General features: G+C 44.1%; 1 protein-coding gene across 5 annotated transcripts in view; it reads left to right on the forward strand.

The window, feature by feature from the left end:
• The window catches only part of ADAM12 (ADAM metallopeptidase domain 12), a 370,747-nt gene that overhangs the window by 224,001 nt on the left and 132,548 nt on the right, over nt 1–14,198 (forward strand). For all 5 annotated transcript variants that reach the window (XM_023224458.3, XM_023224459.3, XM_023224460.3 and 2 more), the window contains exon 4: nt 3,287–3,365. In XM_023224458.3, coding sequence (XP_023080226.2) covers nt 3,287–3,365 — 79 coding nt within the window. The remainder of the gene's footprint in view (nt 1–3,286; nt 3,366–14,198) is intronic.

A 14,198-nucleotide genomic window follows, 5' to 3' on the forward strand; every position in this document is an offset into this window, starting at 1 on the left:
TGCTCTGTGCATCCCCCCTCCATGCTCTGTGCATCCCCCCTCCATGCTCTGTGCATTCCCTCCATGCTCTGTGCCTCCCCCTGTGCTCTGTGCATCCTCTCCCTGTGCACTGTGCATCCCCATCCATGCTCTGTGCCTCACCCCATGCTCTGTGCATCCGCCCTCCATGCTCTGTGCATCCCCTCTCCATGCTCTGTGCATCCCCTCTCCATGCTCTGTGCATCCCCCCTCCATGCTCTGTGCATCCCCCTTCCATGCTCTGTGCCTCCCCCATGCTCTGTGCATCCCCCTTCCATGCTCTGTGCCTCCCCCCGTGCTCTGTGCGTCCTCCTGTGCTGCATGCATCCTCCTGTGCTGTGTGTATTTCCCCGTGCTCTGAACATTGTCCCATGTTGTGTGTATCCCTCTGTGCTCTGCATCCCTCTGCCTGTTCCCCTGCAGCTTCGCCCATGTCCCCTCTCAGCCCCATCCCTCCAGTTATTCCCCTCAAGTCCCATCTCTGGATTTCACATCCTGCCTCTCTGCTTCCCTTTGGAACTGTGCTGTGGAAGATTGGTTCACCTCGCCTGTCCCCTTGACCTGGGCTCACCTGCTGCAGCTCCATTGTCAAGATCGCCAGACTCCTCCACCCTCCTGGAGCTCTCTACCTGTGACCAAGGACCACCCCTTCTTCACACTCCTCTCTTCAGGGCCCTGTCACCTTCCCACTGCCTTGCCCGCTCCCCCTCCCCTCTTCCTCTCCTTTGCTCATGACCCTGTGACAGGGCTGGGGTGCCCTGTGAATGAGCCTGCCCAGGAAGCCCCTCTGGCAGCTCAGAGGAGGTGAGCTTAGAAGACAGGGGTTTGAGAAGCCAAAGCTGCTAAGTAAAGCAACTTTCTCTGGCATGACATGTGCACTGCTGAGGAGAGTGAGGGGCAGCACTCGGGAGGCCCACGTGCCTTTGCCAGTGAGTGTGCGGGCCCGTCTGTGTTTTATGTTTTCCGCATACTCTCTCAAACACTTGCTGTTAAGTAGACTGCAGCAGAGACCTGCCATCAGGGTCTAACTGATTTAAGCCAGGCATATCCTCAATATATTGCAATCCATGTAAAACAAGGAGCTGACTCTCAGTTTCAAATTTGACTGGGAGGGGGTCTAAGGAGCTCTGACTGTGTAAGGAAAGTGCTTCTCCTCTCTGACATTTGCATCATTCCCACTTCTTTTCCTTCCCTGCCATACTGGTCAAGACTCTGGTTGCAAAACCCAGCTCCAGCCAGCGGAGGCAGAAGAGAGGGACTGAGGAGGAGGAGGAGGAGCAGGCCCCAGGGGCAGCAGATCCATCTCCCTCTCCCTGCCTTTTGTCCCTGCCTGAGGGTGACAGCTTTGTTCTCTCTGACCAGCATTCTCCTGAAGTAAGGGACCAGGGTGGAGGTGGTGGCCACATCCTCAGAGCCTTGAGAACAAAGAAAGACCTCCTCCCCAGACATCCCAGCTCAACATGCTGCAGGGAAGATTGGTGATGGGCTTAGCTTGGGTCACGTGTTCATCTCCGGATCAGGTGTGGAGGAACCGCCCTCCCACCCCCACACAGAACCAAACGGTGTGAAGAGTGTTCTCTGAAGACAGGAGAGGGCAGGCAGCACCTTCACCATCCCCAGAGTTCAGTATTTAAAGCCACCCTTGACTCCCTGTTGTCCAGACACAGAAAACCCAGGTTCTGTTTAGAACCTTTCTGTGTCTTCCACCAGCGCAGCTCCACAGACTCCAGGCCTTTCAGATCCTGACCTTGACATTATCTGCCTGGATTTCCCCTCTCCTTCCACCCCCTCCTGGGCCCGGCCGACTCCTGCTCTCCTGCTGCATCGTTAGGGCCCGGTTGTGGGCTCCCTCTGCAAAACCTTCCCCTGCAGGAGGCTCCACCCACGGCTTATCCACACACCCGGAAGTGTTACTGCTGGAAGATGTCCAAGTTCTTGGTGTTTTGAACAAAGAATTGGACAAAATGCACAAACAAAACAAGGAAAGAATGAAGCAAACAAAAGGAGAGATTTATGGAAAATGAAATTACGCTCCACAGGGTGTGAGGGGGCCCAAGTATAGGTGCTCAAGAGCCCCGTTACAGAATTTTCTGGGGTTTAAATACCCTCTAGAGGTTTCCATTGGTTACTTGGTGTACGCCCTATGTAAATGAAGGGGATGAGGTAAAGTTACAAAGTCATTTAATCGCTGTACTCCCTATGTAAATGGAGAGGATATTTCCTGTCATAGCTGAAGTGTTTCCATTTGACTTAGTTCTAGAAAGTCAGCATGAATCGACCTTATGTTCCCTGCCTCCAGACTCTGTTCTCTTGCCTCGGAAGGACTCTGTTTCTATTCCGTGATCGCTCCCTTCACACTGGATTCTGTGTCACCCATCACCCTACCAGCTCATGGTGTCATCAAGAGCGGGGCTGTTCCTATTTGTCTTTGTGTCCCAGCAGCTAGCACCTGGCAGCGGTAGTTACACAGGAAATACTTCCTGTGGTTGTGTTGAGCGGGATAAAATAGTGTGTGTTATGTAAGACGCTGGAAAATAATTTAAAACCTAAGTAACCCATGCTTTGCAATCTTTAATGAAGTTCTGGTAGACTGCATACAGTTTTATTAATAGTTAGAATAAACAGGCAGTTTCCTCCTCCTTTCAATTTATCTTAGAAATTCAATATTTCAGGGTGTGCGGAATCATTCTTCCTCACCTCATACATACATCGCTGCTTTTAACATTTCATTGCTGTTCTAATCTCTTCTGTGACATTTCAATATTGTCAGCCGGTTCTCTCACCTGCGGGGGAGCCAGCAGGGGCACTGCAGTGGATCAGAATGATTTTCCCAGTGGGTGGCTCAACCATCGATCCCAGTTGACGGAGCCTGTGACTTCCAGGCGGGAGGTTTTCCCAAATTAGATATCTGCCTGTACTATTCATGGAAGAGTATATGTGGGTGCACACGTGTGTGCATTTGCAAGTGTGTGCACCCAGGTGTGTGCATGAAGGAATGAAGTGGGAAGAAGGGAGAGAGGGAGGGTTGCACATTGAGTGTGTGGGCTATTGTTCCAAGGACGCATTATCTGACTCTGTTGTCTGAGTCTCCTCTGAATTCTCCCCGGAGAACCTCAACCGGGAAAGCCCTAATGGGAGCCTCCTTGGATTATCTGTTAAAAAAAAAAACGGAGGTCACAATCTTGCTACCCTGTCGCAGAGACATTCACAACAATGTATCAATGCAATTGTGCACTCATCTTTCTATGGTGTTTTTATTTTTCCACAGAGGTCTCATTGCCAGCAGTTTCACGGAAACCCACTATGTGCAAGATGGTACTGATGTCTCCCTCGCTCGAAATTACACGGTAATTCTGGCATGTTGGGATCACCATAATCTTACACCATTGGATCTGTGCTTAAACTTTGTGGCCATTTTATTCGGAGCAAAATCACATGCCCAGATTCTTAGCTTAGGCCCCAAGAAGTGCTGGTGTGTCCCTTAGTGGTAGACATTCCATTGTAACTCTAAAACACCAGCCTTGGCCAGGTATGTGCGCGGACAGCCCTTGAGGGGATGGTTTTATGGCCGGGCTGACCTTCAAACCACCTTCCAAGGACTATGGATGCTCATTTGAGCAAATCCTTTTTAGAAAACCAGCCAGTTAGAGATGGCTTGGAAGGCAGCCATGCCTGGACTGAACTTGGCTACATTAAATTCTGAGGCACCTTAAAGAACTTGAAAAGAAAACTGATTCTGCTTAACCTATTCTGAATGTATCCACAATGTGGATACGATTCTATATCGTGGGTGTTACTGTAACATGACATTTATCACCTCTCAGGCAGTGTTTCTGGTATTTGAACTTTTAGCTGTGTCCTGGACAAAATGCTCACTTTATTTGTTGCTTTAACAGATGTTTACTGTGTACTCTCTGTGATCTGTCCCACATGTGAATATGGGGTTTCAGAGAGAAAAAGACAGAGTCGCTGCCCTCTGGGAAGGAGGAAGGTTACTTGTTTTAAAGAGCTGTGGGTATTTATTTGAAAAAGGATGAGCTAGAGGCAGGCTTTACCCTTATCCCTTATCATTGAAACTTGTCAAATAGCCATTATTGTCTGCAGTGATTCCTCTCTTCTCTGCGTGACGCCAACACTTTTCTTTATCACTTGTTTGACACTTGGCACTTACAAGCTGATACCTGCAGCCTTCCAGGAACTTGGTGGAATGAGCTGCTGTAGCTCTCCCAGCCCAAAGAAAACACATGGAAACCCTGGATAAAATATAAACATTTAAGAATTTTTGCTAATGCCTGGTCAAGCTCAAAAGAGAGTCAGCAAAATCCCCAAGAGGCAGAAACAAAGAGGGGATGTTGTTCCTGAGCCCTGGCTGGTGATTGGGGGCTCACTGAAGTTCTATTCAAAAACCCAAAGGGCTATTCAAGACACAGCAAGAGGGCCTGGTGCTTGGGTTTGGGAAAAGAGAAGTAACCACCTGCAACTGAGAGTCCCACAAAAGCCAGATCCCCAGGAGAGCTGCTTTCCTCTGTGAAAAAGAGACAAAAAGAACTCTTCCAATCCAGGGATGGGGGCTGGGAGGAAGAATTGTTTGCCAGGTGTCTTGGATTGAAAAAAGATTTCATAAAAAATGAAGACAGTGAAACCCCAGTTAGTCTCATGTGTGGATGTTGGGAATAGTCTGGGCCTGTGTCCAAATTTTTAATACCAGCATAGGAATGGAATTCCCAGTCAAGATATTGACCTCAAAACTGGTCCCACATCAGTGAAACTCCCACGGGCCCAGGCCTTAGCCAACCCAAAATAGTTCTGTAGGAATATTTCTATAACCCAGATAACATGAGATACCCTCATGGAAGAAAAAGTAATAAAAATATTAAAGATGAGCCCCAAATCAAAATTACAAGCCACACAATGCAAAAAGCCATTGTACGCAAGCATCAGTAGACAAGAGAAACAAGAATTAGGACCTCTGAGAACATAAGAGATAATAGAAAAAAATCAGAAAAGAAAAATTAAAAAAACAGAATGGGTCTAATAGAAATTCCACAATGAAAACACATAAAATTTTAAAACACACACAGGAAGCAAGCCGTGTTTAATCAGAATGTGACGAGCCTGTCCCTGAATTGAGGAAAGACATGAGTCTTGAGGAAAATCCACCAAGTCAAGCAGGAGGAATAACTAAATAACTAAACTAAACACACTCCAAACAGTTTATGATGAACATGCAGAACACCAAAGATGAACTCTTGAAACCACTCGAGGCAAAAGAGAGATTTGTACAAAATAATGACAACTAAACCAACAACAAACTTTTCATTAGTAACTATGCAATTAAAACTTGAGAACTAAGGGAAAATTATTGTCAGTCTCAATCCTATATTCATTAATTATTTTATAAGAATAAAAATGAAATAGACATTTTCATACAAAGATGAGAGAATTTACTACCCTCAGATTCCAACGAAGGTATCGACCAAAGGATAACTAACAAAGAATAGCTCAGTAGGAAGGAAATTGATCACCAGCAGCAAGGACAGGAAGTCAGAGGCACTACTAAGCAAAATAATGCATGTGAATAAATTTAAATAAGCTTCTTAAAATAACTGTTACAACAGTGACCAAATTTGGGTGGTTTAAAACCAGATGAGCTAATAGATTTAAAATGGTTTAAGAATTTGTATTGTGCTAGAGAATAATAGACATGCTGATTAACTTTAGATTTTGATAAGAGCGTGTCTTGCAATTTTAAGTATAACTATTTAAAGAATAGAAAATCATAAAATAGTAAGATAAAAATGAGTCAACATATTCATCTCATTATATGTAAATAGATGGAATCTCTTTGTGAAAATGAAAACAGATAATCTGCATAGAATTTAAAATAAAATCCAGCTGCATCATTTTTACAAGATTCACACCCAAAATATAAAATGGTTGTGAAAACAAAGAAAAGGAATGGAAAAAGATATTGTAGACAAATCTTAATCCAAAAAAAAAACCCTGCTGTAGTGGTAACATCAGAGAAGCTAGACCTTAAGGCAAAAATGACATGAATAGGGATAATAGGGTAATTCTGTAATGATAAAAGGAGCAGTTTAGAAGGGTAGTAAAAGAATTTTGAAACTGTATATGCTAGCAAAATTGTCTCAAAATATATAAAGCCATAAATGACAGAATCCAGATATAACTTTTAAATCTAATTATATACATTCATCTAGAACTAAGCTTCAGCCCAGCTCCTAATGAAAGGATTTCTTAAAATCTGAAACAAAACAAAAAACCATTAAAGATTAGACATTATTGACTAAAGCTTTTTTGGTTCCTAGAAGGTTACCAAAAATCTTTCAATATAGACAACATGTTGCAATTTTTCCTCAAAAGAAAAGTCTCTAGATGTAAAGTTGATAAGCTTAATTCATAAAGCAAGTCACTGAAAATGTCTGGACACATTCACAGAGTGGGAGACTTAAATATACCTCTCTCAGAAATGAAGATTTTTTAAATGAGCAGAAATTAATGAAAAGAAAGACCCCCCCCCCACAAAAAAACTCAAGCGAGAAGATAAATTAAATCTAAAGCTGGTGCTTTGAAAATGTTCATAAAATGGACAAAACATTTACAAAATTAATCAAGAAAGAAAGAATTCCTAAGTAAATAATATTAAGAATGCAAAGAGGGATATAAGTATTGTTATTCAGAGATTTTTTAAATCACAAGAATGTTGTGAACAATACTAACCATTTTCTTAAAAATATAAAATTGTTAACACTGGTTCAAGGTGAAAGAGGAAAATTTAAATATAACTATATGAAGAAATTAAATTTTTAATAGTATTTTTAATATTTACTTACAAAAATAAGATCAGACTCAAATGATTTAACAGGTGAGTTTTAGCTAACATATAAGAAACAAATAGTTCCTGAGAAAAAGAGAATAATTTCTTTAAAGGAGGGGGTGGAAGGAGCTACTAAAACAAGAAAAAGAGCATGCACAGAATGAATCCTACAGACTAGTTTCAATTATGGACATAGTTGCAAAAATCCTAAGTAAACTTTACAAACCCTATCCAGTACATATTTTTAAAATACTTTCTGACCAAATTATACTTAACTGAAGAATGCAAGGATAGTTCAATATTAGTATATCTACTAAGGTAATTCAATCCATTAATATCTTCAGATTAAAAGTATTATAACTGATAGTATTTCTTCTATGATAACCTATACTGTTTCTTATAGAGATTATAATAGCTTTTGTGAGTGGGGAATGCTATCTATCCCTTTCCTACCCCCATAGAGCCTCACATAGCATCTTGCATATACTAGTTTTTTAATAAAATTATCCATCTAGCATTGCATTGTCTTAGGTGATGCCATGTAACATTGATTTCTTCATCTATTCACTCAGCAAACATTTATTCCGCACCTCCTATTTGCAGACACTGTTAGGCTATGGGGAGATAGGTTGACTAAAATATATTCCTCAGCATATAAATTCTACTGGAGAGGCACAGAGCATTTTAAAGATATTTAAAAAACATGTTTTAATATAATTACTATGATAGGAGAAGTGTACAAAATACCATTGTGGTATTTTAATTGTGACTGATTTTAATTCTTTGGAGGCCATTTCACTAAGGAAGTAACATTAATCTGGGTCTTTAAAAGTGGGCAAAGAAGAAGAGCATGATGGGGATGAAACCTTTCAATACTAAAGAGTTTCAACTTTACCTATTGAGAATTGGGAGCCATAGGAAGTTCTCATGCAGCAGAATGGCCTGTTCAGTTTAGAAAGGGTCTCTGATGACAGAATGGAAGAAAGATGGGTAGGAATATTGGTAGACAGAAGACAGGAAGATTTCTTATGGGTCCATTGTAGTTAGTGAAAATTTTGCCTACAGAAGTGGGCCTTGGAATGGTTAGCAATTGGCCAGAGTCAAGAGTGCTTGGGAAGTCAAAGGAGACAGGATCAGGGGATAGGGGGTAGGGGAGGTGCCATCAGTGGGCCTTTCTCTTCCACTTAAGCCGTTGGATGGGCAATTTGTTTCTCACTGGTACCATTAAGGAGAAATTGCTGGTTGGAAGGCAGAGGAGACGAGTCTTGGTTTGTCAGTGTTGTGTTTGTCATAGGACAACCAAGTAAACGTGTTCTGTAGGCAGATGGATATATAAGAACCTAGAGTACAGAGAAAGATGGAGTCCTAAAGTAAAGATCTGTGGATCAACCTCATCTATAAGTGATAGGCAGGGTCATGAGTTCATATTTGACATTTTTGTTCTCTTTTTACCCCACTAAGATCTCATTTAAAATATGTTTTCAGACTCAGCACTAAGGCTGTCTCCACAGTGTAAATTGTTATTTCAGAAAGAAACAGAAAAGAGAGATCTTAGAAATACCACAACAGGCTCTAGTTTTCCCAATGGCCACGATCTATGACGGTGAACAGTGCTTATCTAATACAGACATCTCTAGAACGTGTAAAATATGCTTCCAAAGTTATTTGAATACTTTTGTGCATTCTTTTTCAATCTCCCATACTAGTTTTCTTTTTCTTAGGCATTTGTATTGGTCAAGGTTCTCTAGAGGGATAGAATTAATAGGATAGATGTATATATGAAGGGGAGTTTATTAAGGAGTACTGACTCACACCATCACAAGATAAGGCCTCACAATAGGCCGTCTGCAAGCTGAGGAGTAAGGAAGCCAGTCCAAGTCCCAAAACCTCAAAAGTAGGAAAGCCAATGGTGCAGCCTTCAGTCTGTGGCTGAAGGCCCAAGAGTCCCTGGCAAACCACTGGTGTAGGTCCAAGGGTCCAAAAGCTGAAGAACTTGAAGTCCGATGTTCAAGGGCAGGAAACATTCAGCGCAGGAGAAAGGTGAAGGCCAGAAGACTCAGCCAGTCTAGTTCTTCCACTTTCCTCTGCCTGCTTTAATCTAGCCATGTTGGCAGCTGATTAGATGGTGCCCACCCAGATTGAGGATGGGTGGGCCTCTCCCTGTCCACTGACTCAAATGTTAATCTCCTTTGGCAATACCCTCACAGACACACCCAGGAATAATACTTTGCATCCTTCAATCCAATCAAGTTGATGCTCAATATTCACTATCACAGTACTTTTTCCCCTTTTTTCTCACTTGGGAGGAAAAATGCAATAAGTGAGAAGGCGAAGAAATACAGGACTAGAGAAACAGGGGTTCAACAGCTGCCAGATCTGTTTGGGATTTAGATTGCAAAAGCTGAAGGCTACATATCCAGGCATCTTAGTAAACAGCCCTGATGGAGGGGCTTCAAGATGTTGATAGTGGTTGTCTCCATGTGGTGTGGGACTCTGTGCTTTTCTGGGTTCTCTGATTCACGTGTGCACAGGAGCAGGGGCTCACATTTTTCCTCTCCTCCTTTTCCATGTGGTGACTGTGTGAAAGGGTGAATGTCTGCTCCATTCCCCTCCTCTTCCCCTAGTCCTCCCCATGGAACTGTCTCTTTACAGGGAAGAGGGTGGGAAGAGACAGGCCCTGAAAATCCCTGGTCCCTGCTAACTGGGGAGTGGCTGCAGCCCCTGTGTTGGGCAGCCCTTGAAGTCAGTAGTGGGTAAGACTTGCCCCTCCCTCCCTCCACGGAGTCCTCTAGGCAGCAGCGTTCCTCATCTCCACCTTCCCCAAGATGGGTCCTGAGGCTTTGGCTGGGAAGAAGGGGAAAGAGGTTGGGGTGTGGGGAGGACGGAAGTTAGAAATTGCAGGAAGCTCTCTACTGTCTAGGCCTAAACTAGTATCCTCTCCAGAATATACCAGAAGCCTCTTTTTTTGGCAGTCATTAAGCTGATGCTGTATTTTGATCTTCATCTGACTCTGTGGATCATCTCCACTAGGAGAAGCAACTGAAAGATAGATTAATTGGCACCCCCAAATCTCCAGAAGCATCAAGCACATGTTGCTTTTATAATTAGAAAAATGGTGACTTTTCTTTTAACCCAGTCGTTTCCTTTCCTCATTCCTTTGAATGCCTTTCCAAGCAGTCAGCCTTGTTACAGTAAAGATGGGGAGTGAACAATGTTGTTCACTAAGTAAAACCCACAGCCCGGAACAGCTGGTCCTTCCAGCAGGAGCCCCTTAAGGAGAGTCCGAGGCCTTGTGTTGTTTTTCGTGGTGAGGACCCAGATGCAGATTTTAGGGTTTTGTTTTTATTGAATCAGGCTGGAAAACAAAAAAAACTTTGCTGACTCATCTCCTTATCTGCTAAAGTCAGCACACAGTGAATTTTCCTAAATTTAAAATTATATATAAAATAAGAACCACTTTTTGTTGGCTATAGCGTATAGTGCTTTTGTTCTTTTTTTTTTTTTTTTAATATCTCAACAATTGGTATAAGCTGGTCGACTCAGAAGAGTGGCTGATTTTAATTTGGGAGTTAATCACATCTTTTTTCTCGACTGTCCTGACAAGATGAAATATTTGTGGCTTTATCCTTTGCTGACCACATTCTAAGGGGAGATTGTGTTTTATATTGTTACTTTAATAAGGTCTGTGGGAGACTATCCGCGTGACATTTCTGCTATTTACATGCCAAAAGACAGCTCTGGGAAAGGCTGGCAGAGGCTCCCAGAAAGGCTAGATGCTGTCAGTGCTTTGGAGGGAATACGTTCGTCTGTTACATGCGTGTTGTCAACCAAGCACCATGACCTGTTCACATGCCCCCTTACCCTGAGAACACAGCAGGGATTAAAAACAGACAAGGGAACCCATGGGTCGGGGGAGGCTAGAGGAAGAAGACTGCCCTTATCCTGGTAATCACAAACGTAATTAACATCTGGGCTAAGTGCACCAAAGGAAAGGCCACGGGGCCCTAATCTGGTCTGAGGGATCATGGAAGGCTTTACAGGGAAAGGAACATGTGAACCAACAGCTGGAGGCTGAGGAGGCATGAACCGGGGGAGAGGAGGAGAAACATTCCAGGCTGATGCTGAGTTTTACCTGGGGTGGCAGGGGAGGGGAAGGAAGTGTTTAGAAGCTGATGAAAGTCAGAGCGTATAGTACCTGAAGACCATGGTGACAGCCTTGGTTGTGACAGAGAAACATTAGGAGGCCACTAAAAGGCCTTCCCCAAGGCGTGTCATGACTATGTTTGGGCTTTGAAAAGCACCTCCTGGCTCCAGCATGAAATCGCTCAGTAGTCAGAGCGAACAGGAGGGGAGGGGGAGGGTCCCCTGCCCTGTCAGGGTCAGGCAGGGGCCTCTTGTGGAAGAGCCTGAAGCCCAGGTGAGAGGAGATGGCAGCAGAGGCCAGGTGCGTGGAATGAAAGGAAGAAAAAAGTGTCTCACCCCTGGACCTGATCAGGACCCAAAAAAGTTTCATTCGTGGTATATGTTTCTCACTGGAAAAAATATAGAGCATTTGCTTTGATAGTGTCAAAGGAGACCAGCTGAGATGAACTGAGCCCGGACCATCAGGTGAGGATAGAATCTAATATTTTGGCCAAAAGTATTGTTTGGGTGACATCCCATTCATTTCCATGGCAACTACTGATGGTCAGAAAGGGATAGTATCTTCTACAACTGGCTTGGACTAAACACATTAGGGTGATGAATGTCAGGAGTTAACCACAGTTCATTACAATTAGAGAGCAGCTAACAGAGATGAAAAGATAATTCTGGAGGGAAGGGGAAAGTCAGAGATCGTGCACATCTCGTAAGTGTATCAAGTGTAAATGCTGTTGCAGGTGGGCAGTGGCTATCTGGACCAGCAGCATTGGAGTAAGAAGAATTTACCAAGACAGTTGTAGGTAAAGAAAGGGAGATTTATTAGAGATCATAGAAAAATACATTGCAAAGGAGCAATGGGCAGGCCAGCAAGAGAGGAGCTGACTGCAAGGAGACAAAGGCTTGCTGGAGATTTTATAGGATGGTGCTTGTGCGGTGTGCTGAAGAGAGCTTTGTACAATATTGATAACACCAAGGTTGCATTGAACTAACTTGCAATTTTCTTTTTTTTTTTTTTTTTTTGAGACGGAGTCTTGCTCTGTCGCCCAGGCTAGAGTGCAGTGGCCGGATCTCAGCTCACCGCAACCTCTGCCTCCTGGGTTCACGCCATTCTCCTGCCTCAGCCTCCCGAGTGGCTGGGACCACAGGCGCCCACCACCTCGCCCGGCTAATTTTTTGTATTTTTAGTAGAGACGGGGTTTCACCGTGTTAGCCAGGAGGGTCTCGATCTCCTGACCTCGTGATCCGCCCGTCTCGGCCTCCCAAAGTGCTGGGATTACAGGCTTGAGCCACCGCGCCCGGCCTTAACTTGCAATTTTCTATCAGCTGGGGGTCTGGTGATACCTGAGCACAGGAAGATTGTGAGTTATGTGCACAGGAGGTATATGTGTATTGGACCATGAAGAAAGGCAGACTTATAGTTTATCTGCTTCTTCATTTTGCTTTCCCCCAATCCTGTTAGTCTGACTCCCCCTCCCTAACTAGGACTCCACAAGCCAGGCCCATCATCGTATTCTTAAAACATCATTGAGAATGGATTGAATTTCCCGGCTGTTGCTGTATTCCACACATACCTAACTCACCAGTTCTCCCTGCCTGCCTCTCCCTCACAGGCTGCTCTGCTGTCCCACTGGCCGAGGCACTCAACACCAGTGCCTTCTCTCCCCTGGGTCTTCACCCAGGTCCCGTGGTGACTCCTACCTCCATAGCACATTCCACACCCTTTCCTGTCCACCGTCACATGGCTGCACCAGCTCAGGCCCTCCCTTCCTCACAGCTGGAAGATGTTCTAGCTGCCTGACTTTTTCTCCCCACTCCCAATCTCACCTAGCTTTAATCCACACCCCACTCCTGCCTGAATGATCCTTCTAAAACATCTTTCTATTTATGTCACAAGATTGCATTTACATTTTGATCCTCCCAAATCATCAGCAGCTTCCCCCAATGCCTCCTCAATCAAACTCAAATTTCTTAGGCCAGTATCATCTTCCACAATGGTGACAGCCCCTACCTTTTCACGCATGTGTGTGTTTATTCAGTCATTCATTCATCCACTTATTCAACAAATGTTTACTGAGTGTCCAATGCGGTAGCCAACATTGAGTAAATATCGACAATAGGCAAGACACTGCACAGAATGTTTTATATATTCTGTTGTTTGATCTTCACCAAAGATCAATTTTTGCTATCTTTATACCCAGATGAGAATACTGAGACCTCGAGGGATTAAATAACTAGGCCACACCTGCAGTTAATAAGGATTCAAACCCAAATAGTCTGATTCTAGAATCTGAGCTCCTAGTTTAAGGCCATCCTACCCAGAATGAGCCTGATCTTGTCTGATCTTGGAAGCTAAGCAGGGTCAGGCCTGGGTAGCTCTTGGATGGGAGAGTCTCAGCTCCTATACGCTGTGCTACATGCCTCCAGTTCACTTGGAATGAAACACTGAGTCTCGGTTATACGTTTCTGGCTATGGTGTTTGTTGTAATGAAATTAGTCTATAAAACTGCAATGGGGTGGATTGGGGAAGGGGGTGGCATTCATTTACAATGAGAGACACCTAGAGAATGCTCTTGGGGGAGAGCAGAGTATGTTCAGCTGAACCAAAGTCCTGGAATATGAGGAGAGGAGAGGCCAGAACAGGCCTCTGGAGATTCACTAAGTGCATCACTCCAAGGCCCAACTGAACTCAAACCAGTAAACATCCTTACTCTGTGGCAAGTCTGCGGAAGGGAGGATGCAGCCCCTGTCCTCAGGGAACATACACTCTAACAACATATGACATGATGTGCCCATAACAGAGATGCTTTGGGAGTCAAACAAGGCAAGGGGCAAACCCGTGTTCCCAGAGGAACTCACTGTTTTGGTGACTTTTCTTCCATAAAATTGTCAAGAAAGGGCAGGCTCTAAGATAGACCTTCTGTCTAGAGACAGTATACGCCACGGTTAGGATCACAAGCCAGAGTCTGACTACCCAGGTTCAAATCCCAGCTCAAGCACTTAATCAGCTGTGGGATTGGACAATGAAACAGACACCGAGCCTGGCACGCAGTCAGGGCTTTGGAGAAGTGAGCCAGCCATGACCACTGCTATGCCAGTGATCATTTCACAGCACTTCTTCCCCATGCTGTACCATGTGTTCCTTCTGAAATCCCTTGTAGATTCTGAGAACAGATGAGAAGCTGAGAAGGATGCAGCTGAGAGT

Source organism: Piliocolobus tephrosceles, chromosome 9, assembly GCF_002776525.5.
Source record: "Piliocolobus tephrosceles isolate RC106 chromosome 9, ASM277652v3, whole genome shotgun sequence".
NCBI lineage: Eukaryota > Metazoa > Chordata > Mammalia > Primates > Cercopithecidae > Piliocolobus > Piliocolobus tephrosceles.